The sequence below is a fragment of the Zosterops lateralis genome, assembly GCF_965231275.1.
Source record: "Zosterops lateralis genome assembly, chromosome: 35".
Taxonomy (NCBI): Eukaryota; Metazoa; Chordata; class Aves; order Passeriformes; family Zosteropidae; genus Zosterops; species Zosterops lateralis.
The window spans coordinates 770090-796456 of NC_139795.1; the positions used below are offsets into that span (position 1 = coordinate 770090).

At 54.6% G+C, this 26367-nt stretch overlaps 2 protein-coding genes and 1 long non-coding RNA gene across 4 annotated transcripts; 1 reads left to right on the plus strand and 2 right to left on the minus strand.

The window, feature by feature from the left end:
- Positions 1 to 3: 3 nt before the first annotated feature.
- On the minus strand, positions 4 to 2160 carry LOC310921622. The gene is made up of 3 exons (XR_014592177.1): positions 1451 to 2160; positions 154 to 275; positions 4 to 72 (listed from the first exon to the last, which is right to left on the minus strand). It is a non-coding gene; the product is annotated as an uncharacterized lncRNA (long non-coding RNA).
- Positions 2161 to 4669: 2509 nt separating this feature from the next.
- Positions 4670 to 9107, plus strand: CUTA (cutA divalent cation tolerance homolog). The gene is made up of 7 exons (XM_083881783.1): positions 4670 to 4752; positions 5810 to 5843; positions 6611 to 6822; positions 7003 to 7062; positions 7290 to 7335; positions 8114 to 8163; positions 8686 to 9107. The coding sequence occupies exons 2-7, from the start codon at positions 5826 to 5828 to the stop codon at positions 8783 to 8785; spliced, it is 486 nt and encodes a 161-aa protein (XP_083737909.1). The 5' UTR covers positions 4670 to 4752; positions 5810 to 5825; the 3' UTR covers positions 8786 to 9107.
- Positions 9108 to 9759: 652 nt separating this feature from the next.
- On the minus strand, positions 9760 to 25600 carry PHF1 (PHD finger protein 1). Of its 2 annotated transcripts, XM_083881781.1 has the most exons (15): positions 25330 to 25600; positions 23638 to 23775; positions 22920 to 23001; positions 22702 to 22797; positions 21409 to 21497; positions 20088 to 20236; positions 18604 to 18699; positions 17873 to 17941; positions 16173 to 16296; positions 14776 to 14843; positions 13289 to 13447; positions 12326 to 12383; positions 12166 to 12221; positions 11833 to 11886; positions 9760 to 11507 (listed from the first exon to the last, which is right to left on the minus strand). In XM_083881781.1, the coding sequence occupies exons 2-15, from the start codon at positions 23758 to 23760 to the stop codon at positions 11288 to 11290; spliced, it is 1443 nt and encodes a 480-aa protein (XP_083737907.1). In that variant the 5' UTR covers positions 23761 to 23775; positions 25330 to 25600; the 3' UTR covers positions 9760 to 11287. The 2 variants fall into 2 exon arrangements, with proteins under 2 accessions (XP_083737907.1, XP_083737908.1); XM_083881782.1 differs by lacking the exon at positions 22702 to 22797.
- Between the last annotated feature and the right edge of the window lie 767 nt (positions 25601 to 26367).

Below are 26367 nucleotides of genomic sequence, written 5' to 3' on the forward strand. Positions count from 1 at the left end.
GCTGACGGTTCTCCGCAGCAGTTTGCTCCGGCACGGTTCGCTCCGCCGGTCCCGGATGAGCAGCGGGTGGATCTGGGGGGGTCCCCGCGGGGAGTTCAGCGCATTTTGGGGACCCCTCCGAGCCCCCCGAAATCCTCCCCGGTGCCCGCTCACCTCCTCCTCATCGAGCATCAGCAGCTGGTTCCCGGAGATGATGCAGAACCGGGGGTTCCAGGGTGGGCGCTCATAGGGGGAGGGGGCGTAGGGCCCGCGGGCCAGGGGGGCTCCACGCACATCTGGGGGAGGGCGGGGGTCACATCTGGGCGCCCCCCGGGCCCCCCCCGTCCCCCCGGAGCCCACCCATGGGTGCTGCCCACCGGTATCCTCCCGCATCCCGCCCGTTGCTCCGGCAACCGCAGCCCACGGCGCCTCCCGGGGGTGGGATGGGGGCCCCGAATTCCTGGGGGGGGCGGAGGGGTCCCCAAATTTGCCGGTGCACCCTTGAGACCCCCCTCGGGACATTCCGAGCCCCTGGGTGCCTCCCCAACCCCGAGCACCCCCACCGGGTACCGGGGTAGACCTGGTGGCCCAAAGGCCTGGGGGGGGTTGGGGGTTTTGGGGGGTCCCCAAATTTTCGGGGGGAGCGTGGGGGTGGTCCCAGAGCACCCGTTGGACCCCCAGGATCTCCTCAAGGCCCTGGGTGCCCCCCCAAAGCTGCAGTGTCTCCCAAATTCCCACTGGGCGCCCCCTCCCCCCCAGGATTGACCTGATGTCTGGGACACCCCAAAATTCCTCCCAGGAGCCCCAAAATTCTTCCAGGGAGCCCCAAAAAGGGGTGAGGGAGGAGGCAGGGGGTGGGGGGTGGGCAAGGCTCGGGTGCCCCCCCAAAATCCCGAGTATCTCCCCAAAATCCCGGGTTTACCCCTCAAAAACCCTGGGTGCCCCCAGTGCCCGTTGGCTGGGTTGACCTGGTGTCCCTAATTCGGGGAATTTTTTTGGGGGAAATTTTGGGGGATTTGGGGGGTTGGAAGATTTTGGGGGGGTCCACAAATTCCAGAGGGTGCCCAAATTCCCACTGGGAATTCCGGGAGTCCTTCAGCACCCCCACGACCCCCTCAGGAACCCCAAAATCCCCCCCCCCCAGCAGCCAGTGAATTGGTAGACCTGGTGTCCAGTCACTGGCACTGACCAGCCCAGCACAGACTAGTGATTCCCAGTATAGACCAGTGACTCCCAGTTACAGCATCCACCAGAACCAGCATTCACCAGTAACACGTCCATTGGCGTCCATTGGCACCAGTATACACTAGTAACCACATCCCCATGCCCCAATAACTCCCAGTTACAGCATCCACTGGTACCAGTAACCACCAGTACCAGTATCTCCAGTTACAGCCTGCACTAGTACCAGTATCCCCAGTAACCACATCCACTGGTACCAGTGACTCCCAGTTACAGCATCACCACATACCAGTATCCCCAGTTACAGCATCCACCGGTACCAGTAATTCCCAGTATCAGCATCCCCACGTCCCAGTAACTCTCAGTTAGAGCATGGCCTGGTTCCAGTAACTCCCAGTAACAGCATCTACTGGTCCCAGTATGCACCACTAACAGCATCCACTGACACCAGTATACACCAGTTACAGCATTGCCACACACCAGCATCCCCAGTAACAGCACCCACCAGAACCAGTAACTCCCAGTAATCCCATCCACTGGCACCAGTATCCCAGTAACAGCATCCACCAGGACCAGTATGCACCAGTTACAGCATCCACTGGTAGCAGTAACTCCCAGTTATTGGCAACCACCAGTACCAGTATCCCCAGTAAAAGCATTGCCACACACCAGTATACACCGGTAGCTGCATCCACTGGTCCCAGTATCCACCAGTAACAGTATCCACCAGTACCAATAACTCCCAGTATCAGCATCCTCACATCCCAGTAACTCCCAGTTAGAGCATGGCCTGGTTCCAATAACTCCCAGTTAGAGCATCCCCTTGTCCCAGTATCCCCCAGTAACCACATCCACTGGTACCAGTATCCCCAGTAACAGCAAGCACTGGTACCATTATGCACCAGTAACAGCATCGCCACACACCAGTATCCCCAGTAACCACATCCACTGGTACCAGTATCCCCAGTAACAGCCTGAGCACACACCAGTATCCCCAGTGACAGCCTGAGCACACACCAATATCCCCAGTAACAGCCTCCACTGGCACCAGTATCCCCAGTAACAGGCTGAGCACACACCAGTATCCCCAGCAACAGCATCCACCAGTCCCAGCAAATCCCAGTAACTCCCAGTAACAGCATCACCACACACCAGTATCCCCAGTAACCACATCAACTGGTACCAGTAACTCCCAGTTACAGCATTCATCAGAACCAGTATCCCTAGTAACAGTCTCCACTGGCACCAGTATACACCAGCAACAGCATGCACTAGTACCAGTATACACCAGTAACCGTACCACCACATACTGGGACCTCCCAGTTATCACATTATTGACACCAGTATCCCCAGTAACAGCCCCAGCACACACCAGTATCCCAGTAATGGCATCACCAGGGATCCCCAGTAAGAGCCTCCCCCTGTCCCAGTATTCCCAGTACTGATCTCCCCCAATCCCAGTATCACCAGTAAGAGCCTCCCCCAGTCCCAGTAACAGCATCCTCCAGCATCAGTATCCTCCAGTGCCAATCCCAGTATGCCCAGTACAAGGCCTCTGCTCCTAGCATGCCCAGTAACATCATCCTCTGCTCCCAGTATGGCCAGTGACAGTCTCCCCCAGCCCCAGTATGCCCAGTAAGAGCCTCCCCCAGCCCCAGTATCCCTCAGTCCCGGTTCCAATTTGCCCAGAACGAGCTGCCCTGGCCCCCAGTATTCCCAGTAACAGCCTCCCCCACACTCAGTATTCCCAGTAAGAGCCTCCCCCGGCCCCAGTCTGATCCCCCACAGTCCCAGCACCTATCCCAGTATTCCCAGTAACAGCCTCCCCCACACCCAGTATCCCCAGTAACAGCCTCCCCTGGCCCCAGTATCCCCAGTGCCCTGCTCCCAGTCTGCCCAGTAACAGCATCCCCCACTTCAATATCCCCAGTTACAGCATCCTCTGCTCCCAGTGTCCTCAGTAACAGCCACCCCCGGCCCCAGTACATCCAGTACCAGCCTCCCCCAGTGCCAGTGCCGCTCCCAGTAACCCCAGTAAAGCCTCCCCCGCTCCCCGCTGCTTCCAATCCGAGCATCCTCCAGTCCCAGTGCTCCCAGTCCCAGCCGCCCCCGGCCCCAGTCTGCCCAGTACCGGCCTCCCCCGCTCCCAGTATCCCCAGTACCGGCCTCGTCCGCTCCCAGTCCGCCCAGTCCCGGCCGCCCCCGGCCCCGGTGCCGCTCCCAGTATCCCCAGCCCGATCCTCCTCCGCTTCCAGTGCTCCCAGTAAAGCCACCCCCGGCCCCAGTGCCGCTCACAGTCCGAGCCTCCCCCAATCCCAGTGTTCCCAGTATCCCCAGTACCGGCCTCCCCCGCGCCCAGTCCGCCCAGTCCCGGCCGCCCCCGGCCCCAGCAACGCTTCCAGTATCCCCAGTAAAGCCTCCGCCGCTCCCAGTATACTCCAGTAAGAGCATCCGCCGGTCTCAGTACCGGCCTCCTCCGCTCCCAGTGTTCCCAGTCGGAGCCTCCCCCGCTCCCAGTATCCCCAGTAAAGCCCTTTCCCAGTCCCAGTATCCCCAGTACCCGCCTCCTCCGCTCCCAGTATCCCCAGTCCCAGCCGCCCCCGGCCCCGGTGCCGGTCCCAGTCCGCCCAGTAAAGCCACCCTCGCTCCCAGTCTGCCCAGTACCGGCCTCCTCCGCTCCCAGTACCCCAGTAACAGCCACCCCCGGCCCCAGCAAGAGCATCCCCCGCTCCCAGTGTCCCCAGTTCGAGCCACTCCCGCTCCCAGTGCTCCCAGTACCGGCCCCGCGCGGATCCCAGTGCTCCCAGTAACAGCCGCCCCCGGCCCCAGCAGCTCTCCCAGTGCTACCAGTACCGGCCTCCCCCGCTCCCAGTGCTGCTCCCAGTATCCCCAGTAAGAGCCTCCCCCGCTCCCAGTGTTCCCAGTGCCGCTCCCAGTCTGCCCAGTGCGGCTCCCAGTGCTCCCAGTGCGGGCCTCCCCCGCTCCCAGTGCTCCCAGTGCCCCCCCCGTACCTCGGAAGGGGACATAGGACATGGTGCCACCGGCGCGCGACACCCCCGGCGGGGGGAGGGGCGGGGGGAGGGGCGAGGGGGAGGGGGAGGGGGGGAGGACCCGAAATTGGGAAGGGGGGAGGGGGGGAAGAGGGGGAGGGGCCGGGCCGCGGAGGGGGAGGGGGAGGAGCCGGAAATGGGGGGAGGGGCCGGGAGGGGGAGGGGTTAATGGTGGGGGAGGGGCCAGAGCGGGAACCGGGAACAGGAGCGGGGGAGGGGCCGTGGGATGGGGCGGGGCCGAAGGGGGAGGGGCCGGGTTGGACGGGGAGGCAGGGAAGGGGCGGGGCCAGAGGGGGAGGGGCCAAGGTGGGGGAGGGGCGAACCCAGGGAGCCCCGGGCTGAGGGGGGGAGGGGAGGGGGAGGGAAGCGGGGAGGGGGAGGGGAAGGCGGAGGGGGGAGGGGAAAGGGGGGTGGGGACTCCCCTCCCCCCCCTCCACCCCCGGTCGCTTCCGGCGGCGGCGGTGACGTCACGAGGCGGGGGCGGGGCCCGCACGGGTCACGTGGGGGCGGCGGCGGCGGCGCGAGCGGAGCGCGGGGAGCGGTGAGGGGGGAGGGGCGGGGGAGGAGGAGGCGTCGGGTGGGGGATTTGAGGGAGTTTGGGGGATTTTGGGGAGGGGGCGAGAACTGGGAGGAGCTTTGGGGGCAATTTGGGGAGTTTTGGGGAGGGAGAAGGTCCGGGCGGGGCTCTGGAGGAGTTCGGGGGGAATTTGGGGAGGGGCGAGGACTGGGGATGGGGAGTTTTGGGAGGAATTTGAGGAGTTTTGGGGTGAATTTGGGAGGGGGAAAGCTCCGGGAGGGGTTGGAGGCGAGTCTTGAGGGAATCTGGGGACGCGGCGAGTCCTGGGGAGAGGGAGAGTTTGGGGACGGGGCATGGGATGGGGGGAGATTTATGGGTGAAGTTTTGGGGGGAATTTGGGGAGAGGGCGATTTTAGGGGTGAATTTCTTTTCTCCCAAAAGTTCTGCGGTGAATTGGGGGAAGGGGTGAGTTTTGGGGAGGGGGCGAGTCCGAGGGAGATTTGAGGAGGAGGTTTTGGGGTGAATTTTGGGGAGGAGGATCCGAGTTCAGGGCAGTTTAGGGGTCCCAGGGTCCCCAGTGAGGGATTTGTGGGGGGCAGATTTGGGGGTAGGGACGATTTTGGGGTCGGGTTTTGGGGTCAGGGTTTGGGGCTGGGATCTCTGAGAGGGTTGGGATGATTTTGGGGCTGGGGGCAATTTTGGGGTTGAGTTTGGGGGTCAGGTTTTGGGGCTGGGGTCTCATGGGGAGGTTAAAGTGATTTTGGGGCTGGGAGCGATACTTGTGTGGGATTTTGTGGAGGGGTCGGATTTGGGGTCAGGTTTTGGGGAGAGGTTGGGTTTGGGGGCTGGGGAAAATTTGGGGAGGGGCTTTTGGGGCTGATTTGGGGTCATTTGGGGGGGTGGGACAATTTTGGGGTCGATTTGGAATATTTGGGCGTTTGGGGTGATTTTGGAGGTTTTTGGGGTCAGATTTTTGGGAATTTGGGGGATTTTGGGGCTGGGGGTGATTTGGGGTGAATTTTGGGTTTTGGGGGGATTTTGGGGTCAGGTTTTGGGGTCTCACTCCCTCCCCTCCCCCCAGGAGGTGTCGGTGGCCAATGAGAGCGGCCTGGGCTGTGAGTACCTCTGTCACGACATGGGGGGATATCGCGACATGGGGGAGGAGATATCGCGATACGGGGGAGGGGATATTGCGACAGGAACGTCACAACATGACTATCATGACATTGATGTTGTGATGTGGATATCGCGACATGGCTGTGACAACGTGCCCCACGGTTACCTGGGTATTGAACATGAACGTCATGACACGCCGGTATCCTGACACAGACATGGTGACAGGAACATCGCGACTCAGATACCGTGACACAAGTGTCGCGACACGCCGGGTTATGGCCACACTGCCATTGCCATGTGCCAGTGCCATAATGTGCTGAAGTCGTGACAGGCCAACATATCCCGACATGCTGATGTGTCGTGACATGTCGCTATAACAACATGCCGATATTTCAGGACGCGCTGATATATCACGACACGCCAATATCGTGACATGCCGATATCGCGACATGCCATTATAGCTCAACATGCCCATATAGCACAATGTGCCCATATCGCGACATGCCAATATATCACAATGTGCAGATATTGCGACGTGTCGGTAGAGCATGACACGCTGCTGAGATTGCAACGTGCCGATACACCACAACACTGACATATCGTGACACGCCGATATATCGTGACACTGGCACAGTTATCATGACATGCCGCTATACCACCACACATCGATCCATTGCAACGTGCCCATATCGTGATGTGCCGATATATGGCAACACTGATATGTCGTGACACACCAGTACATGGCACCACCCGCTCTCTCTCTCAGGCACTGTCGCTGCTGCTGCTGCCGGGGCTGGGCCGCCGGGCACCGCCCATGGCCACCGCCCAGGGGACAGCACTGGGGACAGCGGGGGACACCGCAAGGGACACCGCAGGTGACAAAGGCGACACCGGTGGTAGCCCTGGGTATGTCCCCGGCTCCGTCTCAGCTGCCTTCGTCACCTGTCCGAACCAGAGCGTGGCCACCGAGCTGGCCAGGTGACAACGGGGACACCAGGGGGACACCAAAGGGGGCACGGGGGGGTGGCATGGGGTGGCACTGTCCCCAGGGGTGGCAGGGGGAGGTGACACTGTCCCTGTCTCATCCCTGTCCCTGTCCCCAGGGGGTCACAGGGGGTTGGTGACACAGCAGGTGACACTGTCCTGTCCCTGTCTCAGGGCCCTGGTCCAGCAGCGTTTGGCCGCCTGTGTGAACATCGTGCCTGGGATCACCTCTGTGTGAGTGGGGAGAGTCGGGACAGTGGGGACACTGGGGACATCAGGAGGGACTGGGGGGTTGGGGACATTGGAGTTTGGGAACAGAGGAGCTATAGGGACAATGGGAGGGATTGGGGACACTGGGATGACATTGAGGAGACATTGGGGAGGTTGGGGGACAGGAAGGTGCCACCCCCAATGTCCCCAGTGCCCCCCTGATGTCCCCAATGTCCCTGATGTCCCTTCAGGTACACATGGCAGGGGAAGCTGGAAGAGGACAGTGAGGTCCTGCTGGTGAGCAATGTCCCCAATGTCCCTGGGGAGTCCCCAAGTGTCCCCAAGGTGCACTCGGGGTCCCCAGGCTGTCCCTGATGTCCCCAAGGTCCCCACAATGTCCCAGGAATGTCCCCAGGGCATCTCTGAAGCGTCCCCAATGTCCCCAAGGTGTCCCAGTGGTGTCCGTGATATCCCCTGGAGTGTCCTCAAGGTTCCCTCAGAGTCCCCAGGCTGTCGCTGATGTCCCTGGGGTGTCCCCATGGTGCCCTTGGTGTCCCCAGGGTGTCCCTGGGGTGTTCCCAGTGTCCCCAGAGTGTTCCCAGTGTCCCCAGGGTGTCCTGGAGGTGTCTTCCCTCAATGTCCCTGGGGTGCCCCTGGGTGTCCCCGATGTCCCCCCAAGGTGTCCCAAAGGTCCCCAATGTCTCTGAAGTGTCTCCAATGTCCCTGAAATGTCCCTGGGGTGTCTCGGGGATGTCCCCAAGTCTCCCCTGTGTCCCCTCAATGTCCCTGATGTCTCCCCCATGTCCCCAAGATATCCCTAGAGTGTCCCCAATGTCCCTGGGGTGTCCCAAAGTGTCCCTAAGGTTCTCCCAATGGCTCAGAACGTCCCTGAAGTGTCCCTGGGGTGTCCCCAATGTCCCCCAAGGCATCCGCAAGGTCACCAGATGTCTCTGAAGTGTCTCCAGTGTCCCTGGGGTGTCCCTGAGGTGTCTTATGTCCCCCAGTGTCCCCCAAATGATCTTGGGGTGCTCCTGGGGTGTTGCCAAGTGTCCCCAAGGTGTCCCTGTGTCCCCAGATGATCAAGACCCGCAGCTCCCGAGTGCCAGAACTGACAGAATACGTCCGGTGGGACACAGGGGGATTGGGGGTCCCAGAGGGGATTTTGGGGGGTCCTGAGGGGGATTTGGGGTCCCAAGTGGGATTTGGGGGGTTCCCCGGGTCATTTTGGGGGTCCCAGGTGGGGTTAGGGAGTCCTGGGGAGGATCTTGAGGAGTCCTGAGGGAATTTGGGGAGTTCTGGAGGGGATTTTGGGGGAGATTTTGGGGATATTTGTGGTGTCCCAGGTGGTATTTTAGGGGATTCTGGGAGGATCTTGGGGAGGGGTCCTGGGGGGTTTGGGGACATCTGGGGGGTCCCCAAGAGGATTTTGGGGTTCCCGAGTTGATTTTGGGGTGGCCCATGAGGATTTTGGGGTCCCGGAGGTGCCCTGGAAGGGGGTTGGGGGTTCTCAGGGCCATTTTTGGGTGGGATTTTTTGGGGGAATTTTTTTGGATTTTGGGTCCCTGGGATTTTAGGGTTCCCAAGGAGGATTTTGGAGTTCCCGAGGAGGATTTTAGGGTGACTGATGATGATGTTGGGGTCCCCCAGGTCCCACCATCCCTACGAGGTGCCCGAGGTGGTGGCGCTGCCGGTGGCTCAGGGGAACCCCCCGTACCTGCGCTGGGTCGGCGACTCTGTCTCCCCCTGAGTGCCCCAAAACAACCACAAAACACCCCCCAAAACTCCCAAAACAACCCCCAAAAAACTTCCCCAACCCCCGTGAAAAATCAAAAAAGCCCCCAGAAACCCTCTCAACAAACAAACCCTCCCCCCCTCAAAAAAAAAAAAAACACCAAAAAAACCCCCAACCAACACCCGCCCCCCCCCCCCCAAAATAATAATAATAAAAAAAAACAACTTCAAAAACATCTCCCAAAAACCTCCTGAAAATCCCTGGGGGACACTGAAATCCTGCAGGAAGGGGGGAGGGGAGCCCCGGATTTGGGGAATAAAGTGGAGAAATCTGGAAATTTGGGGTTTTGGAGTTTTTGAGGTTTTTAGGAGACCCCAAAAATGGGGGGGACCCCAAAGTTTGGGAGAGGATGCCCAAAATTTGTGGAGAGTTAAGGGGGGAAACCCCAAAATTTGGGAGGGAAAAGTGGGAACCCCAAAATTGGAGGGAGTGAGACCCCAAAATTGGGGTGAAATGGAGAAACCCCAAAATTTGGGAGGGGGAGAGGCAGGAACCCCAAATTTGTGGGGAAATCCAAAATTTGGGAAGAAAAAAGTGAAGACACCCCAAAATTTGGGGGGGAAGCCCCAAAGTTTGTACAGATAAAGGGCAAGAACCCCAAAATCAGGGTGAAAAAGGGGAAACCCCAAAATTTGGGGAAAATTTTGACTGGGAGGACGCCAAATATCGGGGGTAGGGCCCCGAAATAGGGGTGGGGAGAGGAGAAGCTCCTGAATTTGGGGAAAACCCCCAAAAGTTTGGGGGGAAAACGAAAAAATTGGGAGAGAAAAATGGACGGGAACCCCAAAATTTAGGAGGTGACCCCAAAATTTTGGGGAGGCAAGGGAAGATACCCCAAAATTTGGAGGAGAAACCCCCAAATTGGAGAGAAAAAAGGGCAGGAACCCCAAACACTGGGAGGGAGAGACACCAAAATAAGGGAGAGGGGCCCCAAAAACCACCCAGAGCCGCTGCCCTGGAGCCGTTTATTAGGGAGACTATGCCCCTTTCTGGGCCACCCCCCTTTGGCACCACGCCCACCCCAGCCACGCCTACCCCCGAATCTGCTGGGAAACGATAAAAATAAAGAATTTCCACCCAAAATTTGGGGGGTTTGGGGTCGGGGGGGGATTTTGGGAGTTGGGGGAGGGGTTCTCAAATTTGGGGGGTGGGGCCTGAGGTGGCCACGCCCCCACCTGGTCCCCTCCTTCTCTTAAATCTGCTCTGAAGTGATAAAAATAAACATTTTTATCCCAAAATTCTGGGAGCGTTTTGGGACTGAGGCCCCAAAATATTTTGGGGGAAGGTACTTAAATTTTGGGGCGTGGTGAGATGTTGCCACGCCCCTCTTCATTGCAACTCCTTGAAAGTGCCAAAAATAAAAATTTTTATCCTAAAATTTTGGGGTTTTTGGGGCTAGGACCCCAAAATCTGGGCACGGGGTCGGAGGTGGCCCCTCCCCCCTTAAAATCTTTATTTAAATGAGAAACATTTTGCTCCCAAAATTCAGGAGTTTTAGGGTTGGAACCACAAGATTTTTTTTGGCGGGGGGAGTGTCCCCAAAATTTGGGGCTGTGGTTAGAGCTGACCATGCCCCATCCAGGCCACGCCCCTCATGATTGCAGCTCCTCTAAAGTGCCAAAAATAAAAATTTTCATACCAAAATTTTGGGGTTTGTGGGGCTGGGACTCCAAAATTTGGGGGGGAAGGTCTCAAAATTTTTGGGGTGGGGCCAGGTGTGGCCCCTCCCTCACTCTGCAGCCCCTCCCCCTCTTAACTCTTCCCTGAAGTGCCAAAAATAAAGATTTTTCACCCAACATTCTGGAGTTTTTTGGGGCTGGAACCCCAAATTTTTGGGGGTGTCCCCAAAATTTGGGGGAGGGGTTTGAGCATGGCCCCTCCCCCACCTGCGGCCCCTCCTCCCCTTCTACTCTTTTAAACGATAAAAATAAACTTATTTCACGCCAAAATTTTGAGGGTTTTGGCCCTGGAATCCCAAAATTTTAGGAAGGAAGTTCCCCAAACTGGGGGGGCGTGTCAGATGTGACCACGTCCCCTCCAGGCCACGCCCCTTCGCTTTCCTCCATTGCATCTCGAAAGTGCCAAAAATAAAGAATTTTATCCAAAAATTTTGGGGTTTTTTTGGGGCTGCAACCCCAAGATTTGGGGGCGAGGTCAGATGTGGCCCCTCCCCCTTTAAAATGTTCTTTTGAATGATAAAAATAAACATTTTTCACCCAAAATTTCAGGGTTTTTAGGGGCTGGGACCCCAAAACTTTTGGGTGGAGGTCCCCAAAACTTGGAGGCATGGTCAGAACTGACCACACCCCCTCCAGGCCATGCCCCTCCCCTTTCCTCCATTACATCTCTTCGAAAGTGCCAAAAATAATACTTTTTCACCCAAATTTTCGGGATTTTTTGGGACTGGAACCCCCAGATTTTTTTGGGGGGTCCCCAAATTTTGGTGTGGGGGCGTGGTCAGAGCATGGCCCCTCCCCCCCACTCCAGCAGGTACTGGACGGTCCCGTCCAGGGTCACCCGGCGGGCCAGGACACGGGGGGGCGGGGCCGAGGGGGGCGGGGCCGAGGGGGGCGTGGCTGGAGAGGGCGTGGTCGAATAGGGCGTGGCCTCGGCGGCGGGGGGGAGGGGCCGGCGGCGCGCGGGGGGAGGGGGGGGCTCCGGGTCTGGCGTGGGCGAGCTGGGGGGGAGAGAAAACCAGTTAGAACCAGTATGGACCGGTATGGACCGGTATAAACCAATATAGACTGGTATAAACCAGTATGGACCAGTATAAACCAGTACAAACCAGTAAGGACCAGTATAAACTGGTTAGAACCAGTATGGACCATTCTGGACCACTATGGGCCAGTATTGACAGGTATAAACCAGTACAGACCAGTATGAACCAGTATGGACCCCTCCCAGTCTGCCCCAGTCCCTCCCACTCCCCCCCGGTCCGTCCCAATCTGTCCCAGTCCATCCCAGTCCCCCCCAGTCCCCCCCAGTCCGTCCCAGTCCATCACCTGGGGCTGGTGTTGGCCGAGGGGTGGAAGGAGGCGAACATCCGGATGGGGGGGCTGGGGAGGGACACGTGGGGGGAGAGACCAAAAAACCATAAAACCTCCCCAAATCCACACAAAATCTCAAAATTCACGCAAAAAAACCCCAAAATCCACCCAACACCCCCCAAAATCCAGCCATAAAAACCCAAATTCCACCCAAAATAACCAAAATCCCCCCAAAATTCCCCCAAACCACCCCAAAATCTCTCCAAATCCACCCTAAATCCACCCAAATACCACCCAAAATCCCCCCAAAATCCCTCCCAAATCCCCCCAAACCCCCAAAATCCGCACCTGGGGGGTCCCCGGGCCTCGGTTCTCCGGAAGTTGTAGGAGCTGCCGGGGGGGCCCTGAGGGGAGAACCCCAAAATTGAGGGCGGATTTGAGGCTTTTCCCCCCGAATTTTGGGGGGTTTCGATTTTTTGGGGGTTTGGGGGTTTTTTTGGGGTCTCACCTGGGAGCTCCGGGGGGGGCGCCGGCGGCCCCCGCCCTTCCCCCGCCCTGGGGAGAGGCTGCGACACCCGAGGGGGGCGGGGGGGACCCCACAAACATTTTGGGGAGCCCCCCCATTGGGAATGGAGAGAAAAGCCCCCAAGCCGACCAAAATCGTCCCAAAATTTGTTCTTAATCCCCCCCGAATTCCCTTAAAATACCTCCAAAAAATACCCCTAAATCCCCCTCAAATCCCCCAAAATCTCCCCCAAAATCCCACCAAACCCCTTTAAACCTCCCCCAAACCTCCTTAAATCCCCCAAAATCCCCCCAAAAGTCCCCCCAAAATATCCCCCAAACCCCTTTAAAACCCCTAAAATCCCCCAAATCCCCCTCAGAATCCTCCCCCAAACCCCCTTCAATAGCCCCAAATCTGCCAAAATTTCCCCCCACAAAATCCCCCCAACCCCATTTAAACCTCCCCCAAACCCCCTTAAATCCTCACAAATTCCCCCCAAAAGTCCCCCCCAAAATACCCCACAATCTCCTTTGTAACCCCAAAAATCCCCCAAATCCCCTTAAAACCCCCAAATCCCCCCAGAATCCTCCCCCAAATCCCCCCAACTCCCTTCAAAAGCCCCAAATCCCCCAAAAAAAATCCCCCCAAAAATCACCCCAAACCCCTTTAAATCTCCCTCAAACCCCCCAAAAATCCCCCCAATTCCTCCCCAAAAATCTCCCCAAAATCCCTCCAAATCCCCTTTAAAACCCCAAAAATCCCCAAAATTCCCTCAAAATCCCTTTAAAACCCCCAGAATCCTCCTCCAAATCCTCCCAGCCAACTTCAAAAGCCGCAAATCCCCCCCAAAATCCCCCCAAATCCCCCCAAAACCCTTTAAATCCCCCAAAATCCTGCCCAAACCCCTTTTAAAAGCCCCAAATCCCCCCAGAATCCCTCGCACCCCCCACCCCGCCCTGCGCTCACCCGTGTCCGGGCTCGGGGCCGGCGGTGCCGGTTCTGGTCCCGGTGCCAGTGCCGGTGCCGGGGGGGGCCCGCAGGAGGTGGGGGGGCAGTGGGGGAGGGGCGCGGGTGTGCAGCCCGAACAGCCCCTTGCGCTTCTTCATCTCCCGGCCAGAGACAAACCTGGGGGGATTCGGGGGGGAATTTGGGAGCTTTTAGAGTGTTTTAGGGATTTTTATGTGAATTTTGGGTTTTTTTGGGTGGGATCTCGATGGGGGTGGGAAGGAATTTAAGGGGATTTTGGGGGATTTTAGGGGGGTTTGAAGCCCTTTGCGCTTCTTCATCTCCCGGCCCGATACAAACCTGGGATGGCTGGGAGGATTTGGGGGGGATTTTTGGAGGTTTTAGGGGATTTTGGGGGGTCCCGGGGGGGTTTGGGGGTCCTGAGGCAGATTTGGGGGGATTTGGGGGGATTGATAGGGGTTTTGGAGGGGTTTGGAAGGGGATTTTAGGGAGGATTTGGGGAGTTTTGGGGAGGATTTGCAGGATTTGGGGGATTTTAGGGTTTTTTGAGGGGATTTTGGGAAATTTGGGCGGTTTTAGGGGAATTTTGGGGTGTTTGAAGCCCCTTGTGCGTCTTTATCTCCTGGCCCGACCCCAACATGGGGAGATTTGGGGCTTTTAGAGGGGATTGGGGGATTTTGGGAGGGATTTTGGAGGTTCTGGGGGGATTTGGGCTTTTTTAGGGGGGGGATTTGGGGGTTTTGGGGGGTCCCGAGTGAGTTTGGGGTGTCCCGGTAGGATTTTGGGATTTTGGGGGATTTTGGCAGGATTTGGAGAGGATTCTGGGGGGGGGGTTAAGTGGTTGGGGGGGTGGGATTTGGAGGGACTTGGGGTTCATTTTGGGATTTTTGGGGGGGATTTGGGGGGGCTTAAGGGGTTTGCAGTGCATTTGGGGGATTTCAGGAGGATTTGAGGGGTCCTGAGGGGATTTTTGGGGAGGTTTGGGGAGGATTTGGGGGGGTTTCAAGGGGTTTAGGGGGGTAATTTTGGGGGCATTTGTAGGGGCCTGAGGAGATTTGGGGGAGCTTTGGGATTATTGGAGAGATTTCGGGGGAATCTGGGGGGATTTGGGAGGGTTTACAAGGGTTTGGGGTGGATTTGGGTGGATTTTGGGGCAGGGCTGGGGGGTCTCGAGGGGATTTGGGAGTTTTAGGGGGTCCTGAGTGGATCTTGGGAGGAATTTGGGGTTTTTGTGGGGGTGTTTTTTAAAGTTGGAGCTGGTTTTTTGGGGTTTGGAGCTTTTTAGGGGGGGTTGAAGCTGTTTTTGGGGTGTTCTGGCTGATTTGGGGGGTTTTCGGGCTGTTTTTTGGGGTATTGGCTGGGGTGGTGGTTTTTTTTTTTTTGTGGTTTTTTTTTTTTTTTTTTTTGGCTGTTTTTTTTTTTGGATTTTGGGGCTGGTTTTGGAAGTGTTTGGGGTCCCCGCCCACAGTTTTTGGGGTCCCCCTGACCTGTCCTTGTGGGTGCTGAGCGCCCCCAGGAGGCGGCCGTAGCGCTCCGCCTTGGGCGTGGCCGAGAGCTGCGGGGGAAAACCACGGATTTAGGGGGAAAAAAACCCACAAATTTAGGGGAAAACCCACAAATTTAGGGGAAAACCCACAAATTTAGGGAAAAAAAAAAAAACAGATTTAGGGGAAAAAAACCCCGAAATTGGGGACAAACAAAACCGAATTTTCCGGCCCAAACCCAAATATTTCAAGCGGGAATCCCCATTTTTGGGGTCCAAATCCCATTTTTGCGGGTCCAAATTCCATTTTTTTGTGTCCAAATCTCCTTTTTGGAGGCCCAACACCCAAATTTAGGGAACAAACCCTAATATTAGGGACAAGCCCCCAAATTTAGGGACCAAACCCCAATTTTAGGGACAAGCCCCCAAATTTATGGACCTGAATTTTGAAATCAAATTCGAAATTTTGGGTCCAAATCCCAAATTTTGGGACAAAACTTCTATTTTTGGGGGGGTTCAAACACCCAAGATTTACGTCCAAATGCCAAATTTTGAGGCCCAAAAATATTTGCAGTAGAAATTCCCATTTTCTGGGTCCAAACCCCAAATTTAGGGACCAAACCCTGAAATTGGGGAAGAAATCTTTGAAATTTTGGGACAAACCCGAGTTTAGGACACAAAGCCCATTTTTTGGTCTCAACCCCCAAATTTTAGGATTCAAAGCCCAAATATTGGAGTTTAAACCCAATTTAGGATTTGAATCCTAAAAAACAGGAGTTTGGACACCGCAAAATTGACTTTTTTTGTGCTAAAAATGGAATTGAGACCCCAAAATTGGGAGTGTTTTGCCTAAATTTTGGCGTTTTTTTTTCCCAAAAATCGTGGGTTTTTCCCCAAGAATTCTGTGGGGTTTTTTTCTCCCCCAAAATCAGGGGTTTTCCCCCAGAAATTGGTTCTTCTTCCTTTTTTTCCCCCCCAATATCAGAGGGCCTTCCCCCTAAAAATTGGAGTTTTCCACTACCAAAATCTGATGGCTTTTTCCCCAAAAAATCAGGATTTTTCCCTCCAAAAATCGGGGGGTTTCCCAAAAAAAAAACAAACAAACAAAAAAAAAATCGTGTTTCGCTCAAAACTGGGGGTTTATCTCCCCCCGAAATGAGACGTTTTTTCCCCCCTCTTTTTTTTTTTTTTTTTTTCCCCAAAAATTCAGTGGTTCCCCCTCCAAAATCGAAGTTTTTTTCCCAAAAATCAGGAGGTTCCCCCCCCCAAATCGAGTCCTTTTTCCCCAGAAAACCGGATTCTTTACCCCCAAAAATCGGACTTTTCCCCCCCAAAACCCTCCCCCCCCCCCCCCCCCAGTCTCCATTTTTCCAAACTCGCCGTTTTTCTCCCCATTCCCACCTGGCCGAGCAGCAGCGCCTCCCAGTTGGAGTTGGCGAACGGGAGAATTTCCCGCTCCAGGTCGAAATATTTCTTCTTGCAGCAAACGCTGAGGTGGTAAAGGAGCAGGTGAGCCACGTCCACCCTGAAACGACACGGAAGTTTTGGGGAAATTCCCGGGAAATCGGGAAAACCCAATAAAAATGGGACAATTTTAAAAAAAGGGGAAGGAAATGGTGAAAAGATGGGAAAATTACAGGGGAAAAATGGGGGAAAATTAAAATAAAAAGGGAGGGATTGAGGATTTGGGATGAGGCACGTCCAGCCTGGAAATCCAGAGGAAATTTGGGTGAAATTCCTGGGAAATCGGGAAAATCAGAAAAAAAATGGGCAAATGTTTTTAAAAATGGGGAAAAAATGGGGAAAAAATGGGGGGAGAAAGGGTTAAAAAGGGGGAAAATACAGAAAAAGTTGTGGGGGAGTTGAAGGTTTGGGGTACAGTCTGGAATGTCAGAGAAATTTGGAGGAAATTCTTGACAAATCGGGAAAATCCAACAAAAAATGGTGAAGTTTTTTTAAAGGGGGGAAATGATAAAAAATGGGGAAAATACAGATTTAAAAAGGGATTTTTTTTTTTAAAGGGGGCAAAATTGAGGGTTTGGGGTGAGCCACATCCAGGATGGAATTCCAGGGAAATCAGGAAAATCTGCCCAAAAACGGGAAAGAAAAAAAAAAAAAAAAAAAAAAAAAAGGAAAAAAAAAAAAAAAAAAAAAAAAAAAAGGTGAAAAATGGGGAAAATACAGGAAAAAAGAGGAAAAAAATTAAAATAAAAGAGGGGGAATTGAGGGTTTGGGGCAAGGCACATCCAGCCTGGAATTGCAGAGAAATTTGGGTGAAATTCCTGGGAAATTGCAGAAATCAGCAAATTTTTTTTTTTTTTTAATGGGTAAAACGGTGAAAAATGGGGAAATTACAGGGGAAAAAAGCGGGGGGGGAAATTAAAATAAAAAGGAGGGAATTGAGAGTTCAGGGTGAGGCAGGTCCAGCCTGGAATTGCAGAGAAATCTGAGTGAAATTCCCAGGAAATTGGGAAAATCAGTGAAAAAAAAGGGGGAAAATTAAAAATTGAGAAAAATGGGATTTTTTTGGGCCTGTTTTTGGGGTATTTATGGGATGGTTTTGGGGCTGTTTTAGGGTAGATCTGGGTGGTTTGGGACTGTTTTTGTGGGGTGGTTGTGGAGGGTTTTGGGGGAGATTTTAGGGCTGCTTTGGGGGTTTCTGGATGGTTTTGGGGGTGGTTTGGGGGATTTTTTTAGACTGGTTTTGGGCTGGTTTGGGAGCAGTTTTTGGTGGTTTTGGGCTGTTTTGGGGGTGGGTTTGGGGTGTTTCTGGGATGTTTTTGGGGCTGGTTTTGAAACTATTTCTGGGATGTTTCTGGGATTTTTTTGGGGGGTATTTGGGGTGTTTTGGGGGTGTTTTTGGAGGGTTTGGGGGGAATTTTAGGGCTGGTTTTGGGCTGGTTTTGTGGTGTTTTTGGGGGGTTTTTTGTGTTTCTGGGGTATTTTTAGGATGTTTTCTGGGATTTTTTGGGTGATTTCTGGGTGTTTTGGGGGGTGGTTTTGGGGTGTTTTTTAGGGTATTTTAGGGTTGTTTTTGGCCGTTTTGGGTGTGGTTTTAGGAGTATTTTGGGCTGTTTATGGTGTTTTTGGGGTCCCCTCACCAGCGCAGAGGCAGCCTCTGCACGCTCTCGGCCCCACCCCGGCAGACACTGCACTCAAAGACATAAAACCTGCAAAGGAAACCCCAAATCAGCCTGAATTCATCCAAAAAAACACCCCCAAATCACCCCCAAATCTATCCCCAAATCACTCCCCAATCACCCCAAATTCCACACTGAAATCTCCAACCCCCCCCCCCGCAAACAATGGAAAAATCCCCCCAAAACCCCAAAATATCAGGGAAATTCCCCCAACCCCACCCTCCAAAAAAACCCAAATATGGAAAAAAATCCAAAAAAACTCCAAAATTAGGGAAAAGTCCCAAAATCACTGGGGAAAAACAACCTCAAAACAATGGGGACAATCCCCCAACCCAACATCCCCCCCAAAAAATGGGAAAAATCCCCCCAAACCCCCCAAAATCATGGGGAAAATCCCCCTGAAAACCCCCAAAATAACAGGAAAAAAACCTAAAACAATGGGTGAAATCCCCCAAAAGCCCCCCAAAAACCGGGAAAAATCCCCAAAACCCCAAAACAGTGGGAAAAATCCCCAAACCCCACAAAATCAGGGGGAAAACCCCCAAACAATGAGAAAAATCCCCCCAACCCCCCCCCCCCCAAAAAAAAAAAAAAACAGGAAAAATCCACAAAATCCAAAAATAATGGAAAAAATCCCAACGAACCCCCAAATCTCCAGAAAACCCCAAATCCCAGTGTCCCCCTGGTGTGACCTGTCCCCGTAGAGCAGAGGCTTGGACAGGCACTGGGTACAGGCCTCGTGGAACCACTGCCTGCACTGCCAGCACTGCAGCATCTTCAGGTTCCAGCTACAGGAACATGGGGAAAAATGGAAAAATTGGGAAAAATGGGAAAATTGGGAAAATTCTGGGGGATTTTGGGGAGTTCTAAAGGGATTTGGAGGAGTTTTAGGGGGGGTTTTAGAGGGATTTGGGGGGGGGTTGAAGGGTTGCACTGCCAGCACTGTGGCATCTTCAGGTTCCAGCTAGGGATGGAAAACAGGAATTTCAGGAAAAATGGGAATTTCAGGAGGATTTGGGGTTTTCAGGCTTTTGGGAGCCATTTTGGGCTATTTTGAGTGGGACCTTTTCAGAATTTCAGGACTTTTGGGGGGGAATTTCAGGGATTGTTTTTTGGAATTTCAGCATTTTTGGGGGGAATTTTGAGAAATTCAGGAATATTTTGGGACCCTCAGTAGCAGTGCTGGAGGTCCTGCAGGTGCAAATTTGGGGCAGTTTTGGGGCAGATTTTGGGGTTTCAGGGCCATTTCAAGGCTGGTTTGGGGTTATTTTGGCTGGGATGTTTTTGGGAATCTCAGGAATTTTGGGGATTGGACTCAGCTGCAGCAGTGGCAGTGCTGGAGGTTGTGCAGGTGAGGATTTGGGGCAGATTTTGGGGTTTTCAGGGCCATTTTTGGGCCATTTTGCGTGGGATTATTCTTTTGAATTTCAGGATTTTGGGGGGGAATTTCAGGGATTTTTTTTTTTTTTAAATTTCGGTTTTTGGGTGGGGGGGAATTTTGAGAATTTCAGGAATATTTTGGGATCTTCAGTAGCAGTTGCAGTGCCGGAGGTTGTGCAAGGGCAGCAGGTCACAGTTTTAGGGCAGTTTTGGGGTTTCAAAGCCATTTTTGGGTTATTTTGATGAGGATTTTTTTGGGGAATTCCAGGACCTTTTGGGGAATTTCAGGATTATTTGCGGAATTTCAGGAATATTTTGGGATCCTCACTGCAGTAGCATGGGCAGTGCTGGAGGTTGTGCAGCTGGGAATTTGGGGCAATTTTGGGGGCAGATTTTTGGATTTCAGGGCCATTGTTGTGTTATCTTGGCGCTTTTTTTTATTATTATTTCAGGAGATTTTTTTGAATTTCAGGATTTTTGTGATCCTCACTGCTCAGGCTCTCTACTGTAGCAGTGCTGGAGGTTGTGCAGGTGCAGGGGGTCCCAGTTTTGGGGCAGATTTTGGGGTTTGGGGGCCGGTTTTGGGTTATTTTGAGGAATTCCTGGATTTTTGTGGGGAATTTCAGGAATTTCGAGGACTGGACTCTCTGCTGTAGCAGTGGCAGTGCCGGAGGTTGTGCCGGTGAGCATTTCGGGTAGTTTTGGGGGCCATTTTTAGGTTATTTTGGCTGGGATTTTTTTGGGAAATCCGGGATTTTTTGGGGGGATTTTTCAGGAATTTTGGGAATTCACTTACTGCCCGGGCCCCCCGCAGTAGCAGTAGCAGTGCTGCAGGTTGTGCAGGTGCGGCGGGTCCCAGTCCAGCGCCCCCAGCGCGTACGGCAGCACCGACTTCATCCGCAGCATCGCCCGCGCCTGCGGGCCGCGCCGGAGAGCGCCCCCGCGCTGGGGAACGAGGAATTACACCGGGAATAAACCGGCCCCCTCCCCCGAGAGCGCCCCCGCGCCGCCGAACACGGAATTACATGGGAACTAACCGGGGAAAACCGCGAATTACACCAGGCCCTGCCAGAGAGCTCCACCCCACTGGGAAACACCGGGAAAAACACCGGGAAAAAAACCGGGAATTACAGCGAGCCCCACCAGAGAGTGCCCTGTGCTGGATTACACCGGGAATTCATATCGGGAATTCACACTGGGCCCTGCCCCGCTGGAGAACTGGGAAGAACATCGGGAAAACACCGGGAATTTATGGGGACAACACCGGGAAAAACACCAGGGAAACACTGGGAATTCCAGCAGGAATTCACACCGTGGATTAAGTGGAAAACCCCAGGAAACACTGGGAAAACACCGGGAAAACACCAGGAATTACAGTGGGAATCAACAGTGGGAATTCACACTGGGAATTATTGGGAAAACACTTGGAAACAATGGGAAAACACTGGGAGTTACACCAGGAATTAACGGGAAAACACTGGGAATTCCAGCGGGAATTCACAGGAATTTCCACCAGGATTTACAGCAGGAAAACACCAGGAATGACACCGGGGATTCTAGTGGGAATCAACAGGGAAAACACTGGGAAAGACACCAGGAATTAACAGGAAAAAAATGGGAATTCCAGCAGGAATTAATGGGAATTCTAGCAGGAATTAATAGCAATGACACTGGGAATTAACAAATCTCGATTGGGACTACAAAAAAATGGAATTTTGACCCCCAAACCTGGGAGTTTGGACCCTAAAATGGGATCAGGATCCCAAAAACTGGGATTTCCACCCCAAATTTGGAGTTTGGATCCCCAAAATTTGGAGTTGGAACCCCCCCCCAAAAATGGGATTGGCTCCAAAACAAATGGGATTTCCATCCCAAAAAGATAGAGTTTTGACCCTAAAAATTGGAGTTTAGACCCCAAAAGTTGGGAATTTTGAGCCAAAAATTGGGAAACTCGAGCCAAAAAATGGGAATTTTGGGCCAAACAGAAGGGACTTTAGGTCCTAACCCTGGGATTTGGGGCTGAATCCTGGGATCCAGGGCCTCTCTGGGGTGAGACTTGGGAAATCTCGGCCAGAATTCTGGGAATTTTGAGGAATTTGGGGCTGCTCTGGGCTCACCTTGGTGGCCACGGCGAAGACGCAGCGGCGGCAGCTCCAGGGCCCAGCTCTGCCCGGGGGAGGGGGCACATGGCAGCGCTGGTGGTACGCTGGAATTTCAGGAATTCTGGGAATTTCTGAGAATTCTTCAGGAACTCGGAACCCCCCCAACCCTTCCCACTCTTTTCCTGCTGTTATTCCCTTTTTTTTTTTTTTTTTTTGACTTTTTTAAAACCCAAATCCACTTTTCCCTCTATTTCCCCCAACTTTTTCCCGTATTTTTCCTGTTCCTCCCTTTTCCCCCTCATTTTCCACCCCGCTCCCACTTTTCACACTCCCATCCCCCATTTTCCCATCCAAATCCCACTTTTCGCATTTTCCCCCCATTTCCCCCATTTTTTCCCACTTGTTCCCGTTTTCCCCATTTTCCCCAATTTCCCCCATTTGTTCCTATTTTCCCCTCATTTCCCCCCATTTTCCCCTCATTTTCTCCCATTTTCTCCCATTTTTCCCCATTTCCATGGATGTTCCCAGTTTTTCCTGTATGTTCCCAGTTCTTCTCATTTTCCCCCATCTTCCCCCATTTGTTCCCATTTTTTCCTGTTTTGCCCCATTTTCTTTCATTTCCCCCCATTTCCCCTGTTTTTTACCATTTCCCCCCATTTTTATCCGTTTTTCTCTGTTTTTTTCCTCGTTTTCCCCATTCCCCCCATTTCCCTCCATTTGTTACTGCTTTTCCCGTTTTTCCCCCATTTTTCCCATTGTTTTTACCATTTCTCCCCATTTTCCCCATTTTTTCTCATTTTTCCCCATTTGCCCTCATTTCCCTCCATTTTTCCCATTTTTTGCTTGTTTTCTCCCTGTTTTTTCCCCCATTTTTCCCCTTTTCCCCCATTCACCCCGTTTTTCCACATTTCTCCCATTTTCCCCCCGTTTCCCTCATTTTCTCCATTTTTTCCCATTTGTTCTAGTTTTTTTCCCAGTGTTCCCCATTTTTTCCCCATTTCTTTGTCTTTTTCAATTTTTCCCATTTCACCACTGTTTTTTTCCCATTTTTCCCTCATTCCCCATTTGCTCCCGGTTTTCCCCGTTTCCCGTTTTTCCTGGGTTTTTTTCCCCATCTCTTCCCACTTCTCCCCATTTCGTCCCATGTCCCCCCATTTTCCCTGGTTTTTTTTCCATTTTCCCTCCCATTTTTTCCATTTTCCTTCCCCGTTTTATCCCAGACTGTGGCTGCACTTCCCATATGGAATGAGGGAATTTTCCCATTTTCCCCCCGTTTTTCCCATTCTTCTCCCCGTTTTGTTCCCTGACCGTGGCCGCACTTCCCACATCGCACAAGGGAGTTTTCGGGATTTCGGGAATTCCCGGCGCAGACACAGCACGAGGGCTCGTCCCCGGGCACGGCCGCTGGGGGGCGCCAGGAACCCATCAGCCGTTAATTAATCATTAATAAATATTTGACAAATTATTAATTAATGATTAATTAATCACTAATTTATCACTAATTAATCGCTAATTAGGGGGCTCACCGGGGCTGATGTCCTTCCAGAGAACGAAGAACTGGGAATTGTCCTCGAACTGGATCAGGCAGCCCCGGCGAGGGGCGTCCACCTGCAGGGGATTTTGGGGAGAATTGGGGCATTTGGGGAAATTATGGGGGAATGTGGGGGGATTTTAGGGGGATGTGAAGGAATTTTGGGTATTCCAGGGGGGGTGGGAGGGGTTTGGAGGGGTTGGGGGGATTCAGGGGCGAATCTGGGGTGATTTTGGGGGGATTTAGGGGGATTTTGAGGGGATTTTGGGGGTTTTTGGAGGGAGTTTGGAGGGACTTGGGGAGATTCTTGGGCAAGTTGGGGAGATTCTGGGGAACTTTGGGGGGGATTTTGGAGGATTTAGGGAGGTTTGGGGCGATTTGGGGCTGGTTTTAGGGGCTGGACTTGGCTGCTTTGGGCTGGTCTGGGGTGGTTTGGGGGTGTTTTAAGGGTGGGTTTGGGGTGTTTTAGGCCAGTTTGGGCCGGTTTAGGGTGGTTTGGGGGTGATTTTGGCCTGTTTTGGGGTGTGTTTGCAGTGGTTTTCTTTCTGTTTTAGGGGTGGGGTTTGGGCTGGTTTAGGGTAGGTTTGGGGCGTTTTGGGCTCATTTGGGCTGTTCTGGAGTAGGTTTGGGGCAGGTTTGGGCTGTTTTGGGGCCATTTTTGGTGCTGTTTTGGGGTTGTTTCAGGGCCATTTCGGGGTGTTTTGGGGTCCCACCTTCTTGACGACGCCCAGATAGAGCAGCCCGTCGGTCCAACGCGCCAGCACATCCTGCCCCTCCCCGATCTGGGGGGGCTTCAGGGGGCTCTGAGGGGGCGACCCCACCCCGGCGGCCGCCATCACATCCCTGGGGGGCTGCGGGGCCAAGGCTCAGTTTAACCCAACAATGGGGGCACTGGCGGGGTTGGGGGTTCCAGTTTGGGGGTCCCAGTCTGGGGGGGTCCCAGTTTGGGGAATCCCAGTGTGGGGGGAGTCACAGTTGGGGATCCCAGTATGGGGAGGGGTCCCAGTTTGGGAGGGTCCCAGTTGGAGGGGGGTCCCAGCTGGGGGGGAGTCTGTGGGGTCCAGTTCAGGGAATCCCAGTTTGGGGAGGGGTCCCAGTTTGGGGAGGTCTCATTTGAGAGAGGGTCCCAGTTTGGGGGTCCAAGTTTATGGGGGGTTTATGGTTCCCAGTTTGAGGGGAGTCTGGGGGGTTCCCAGTTTGGGGAAAGGTCCCAGTTTGGGGAATCCCATTTTGGGGGGGTCTCAGTTTTGGAGGGGAGCCCAGCTGGGGCAAGGTCCCAGCTTGGGTGGGGGGAGGGGCCAGTTTAGGGGGTCCCATTTTGGGGGATCCCATTTTAAGGGGGTTCCAGTTTGGGGAGGTCTCATTTGGGGTCCCAGTCTGGGGAAGGGTCCCAGTTTGGGGAATCCCAATTTTGGAAGGGAGCCCAGTTTGCGGGGGAGGGGGGTGTCCCAGTTTGGGTGGGGGGAAGGGCCAGTTTGGGGCAGGTCCCAGTTTGGGGGGGAGAGGAGCCAGTTTGAGGGGCCCTGGTTTGGGGATGCCAGTTTGTGAGGAGGTTCCCAGTTTGGAGGAAGTCTAGGGGGTCCAGTTTGGCAAAAGGTCCCAATTTGGAAGTCCCAGTTTGTGGGAAGGCTGGGAGGTCCTGGTTTGGGGAACCCTAGTTTGGGAGGTCCCAGTTTGGAGGGGTTTGGGGATGTCGGTTTAAGGGGTCCAAGTTTGGAGGGTCCCATTTTGGGGGTTCCTATCTCTCGGGATGTCCCTTTATGGGAGGGTCCATTTGGGGGGGGGGTCCTCCGTTTTTGCCGGTGTCCAGTTAGGGAGAGTCCCATTTGGGGAGGAGGTCCCGTTTTAGGGGCTGTCTCTTTCTTAGGGGGACTGTCCCCGTTTTGGGGTGTCCCATTTTGGGGGGATCCTGTATGGGAGTCCCATCTCTTTTTTGGGGGGGTCCATTTTTTGAGGGGGGTCTTTTTATAGGGGTTCCCTATTTAGGAGGGGGTCCCTTTAGGGAGCATCCTTATTTTGGGATGTCGCTTTTTGGGGGACTCCAGCTTTGGGGGGTGTGTCCTGTTCGGGGGGGTGTGCCCGCCTTTGGGGGGGGCATTTTGAGGGGGCAGGATGAAGTTTAGGGGGCGCTGTCCCATGGGGGGTTGTCCCTTTTTTGGGGGGGGCTCTCCCATCTTGGGGGGGGTCCCATTTCGGGGTGTCCCGCGGGGAGGGTGAGGGAAGGTCCCATTTTTGGGTGGGGGGGGCGTTCCCATTTGGGGGTGTCCCTTTTTTGGGGGGGATCCCGTGGGGGGTGTCCCTATTTTTGAGGGGTGTCCCTTTTCCCTTGGGGGGAGTTCCCTGTTTTTTTGGGGGGTGTCCCTATTTTTGAGGGGGGGGTCCCGCGCGGGGGGGGGGGGTCTCACGCCGGCAGCGGGGGGGTCCCGAGGGTCTCCTGCCCGTCCCGGGGAGGGTGGCGGCCCCCCCAGCCCCGACCCCGAGCGGCCGCTGCGGGCGGGCGGCGGCGGCGGGGCCGTGACGCAGCAGCGGCGGCGCGGGGGGGGGCCGGGGGGGGCGGCTGAGGGACGGCGGCGGCACCAGGACCCCCCCGGGGACACCCCCGGGCCCCCCCGCGGGGGCGAGGGGGGTTGAGAGGGGGCGGGCCGGGCGCGGAGACCACCAAAAAACGCCCTCAAATCCGCCCCCTCTTCTGCCCCCTCCCCCCCCCCCACCGCGGCCGGGGCTGCCCCGCCGGCCCCAGGCCGCGCCCACCGCGGTACAGGCCACGCCCATAGACACGCCCCCTGAACGCACCCACAGCCGCTGCTGCAGAGGGTGGGGCCACGCCCACAGCGTTGAGACCACGCCCACAGCGCTACGGCAGCGCTGATTGGCCACGCCTGTGGCCACGCCAAGTTAACTCGCAGGGTCCTCGCGGCCGCAGAGGCCACGCCCACGGACTCTACTCACGCCCTCACGATAAGGCCACGCCCCCACCGCCCCGCCCCTCGGGGATTTGGGGGAATTTTCGGGGTTTTGGGTGATTTGGGGATGCATTAAGGGCGATTTTGGGAGACCGAAGAAGAATTTGGATGTTTTGGTGGGGTTTAGGAAAGTTTTGGGAGGCTCAAGGGTGGGTCTGAAGGGGTTTGAGGGGGGCTTGGGGCAGTCTTGGGGGCTCAGGGGGATTTAGGAGGGGTTTGGGGGCATTTGGGGAGAATTTGGGAAGTTGGGGGGCGCCTGGGAGAGGTTTTGGGGAATTTGGGCAGATTTGGGGAGGTTTAGGGCAGATTTAGGGATGTTTTCGGAAGATTTGGGGAGTTTTGGACGGATTTGGGGATGTTTTGGGAGGATTTGGGGAAGTATTGGGCAGATTTGAGGATGTATTGGGTGCATTTGGGGATGTTTGGGGCGGATTTGAAGATGTTTGGGGCAGATTTGGGGAGGTTTGGGGCGGGTTTGAG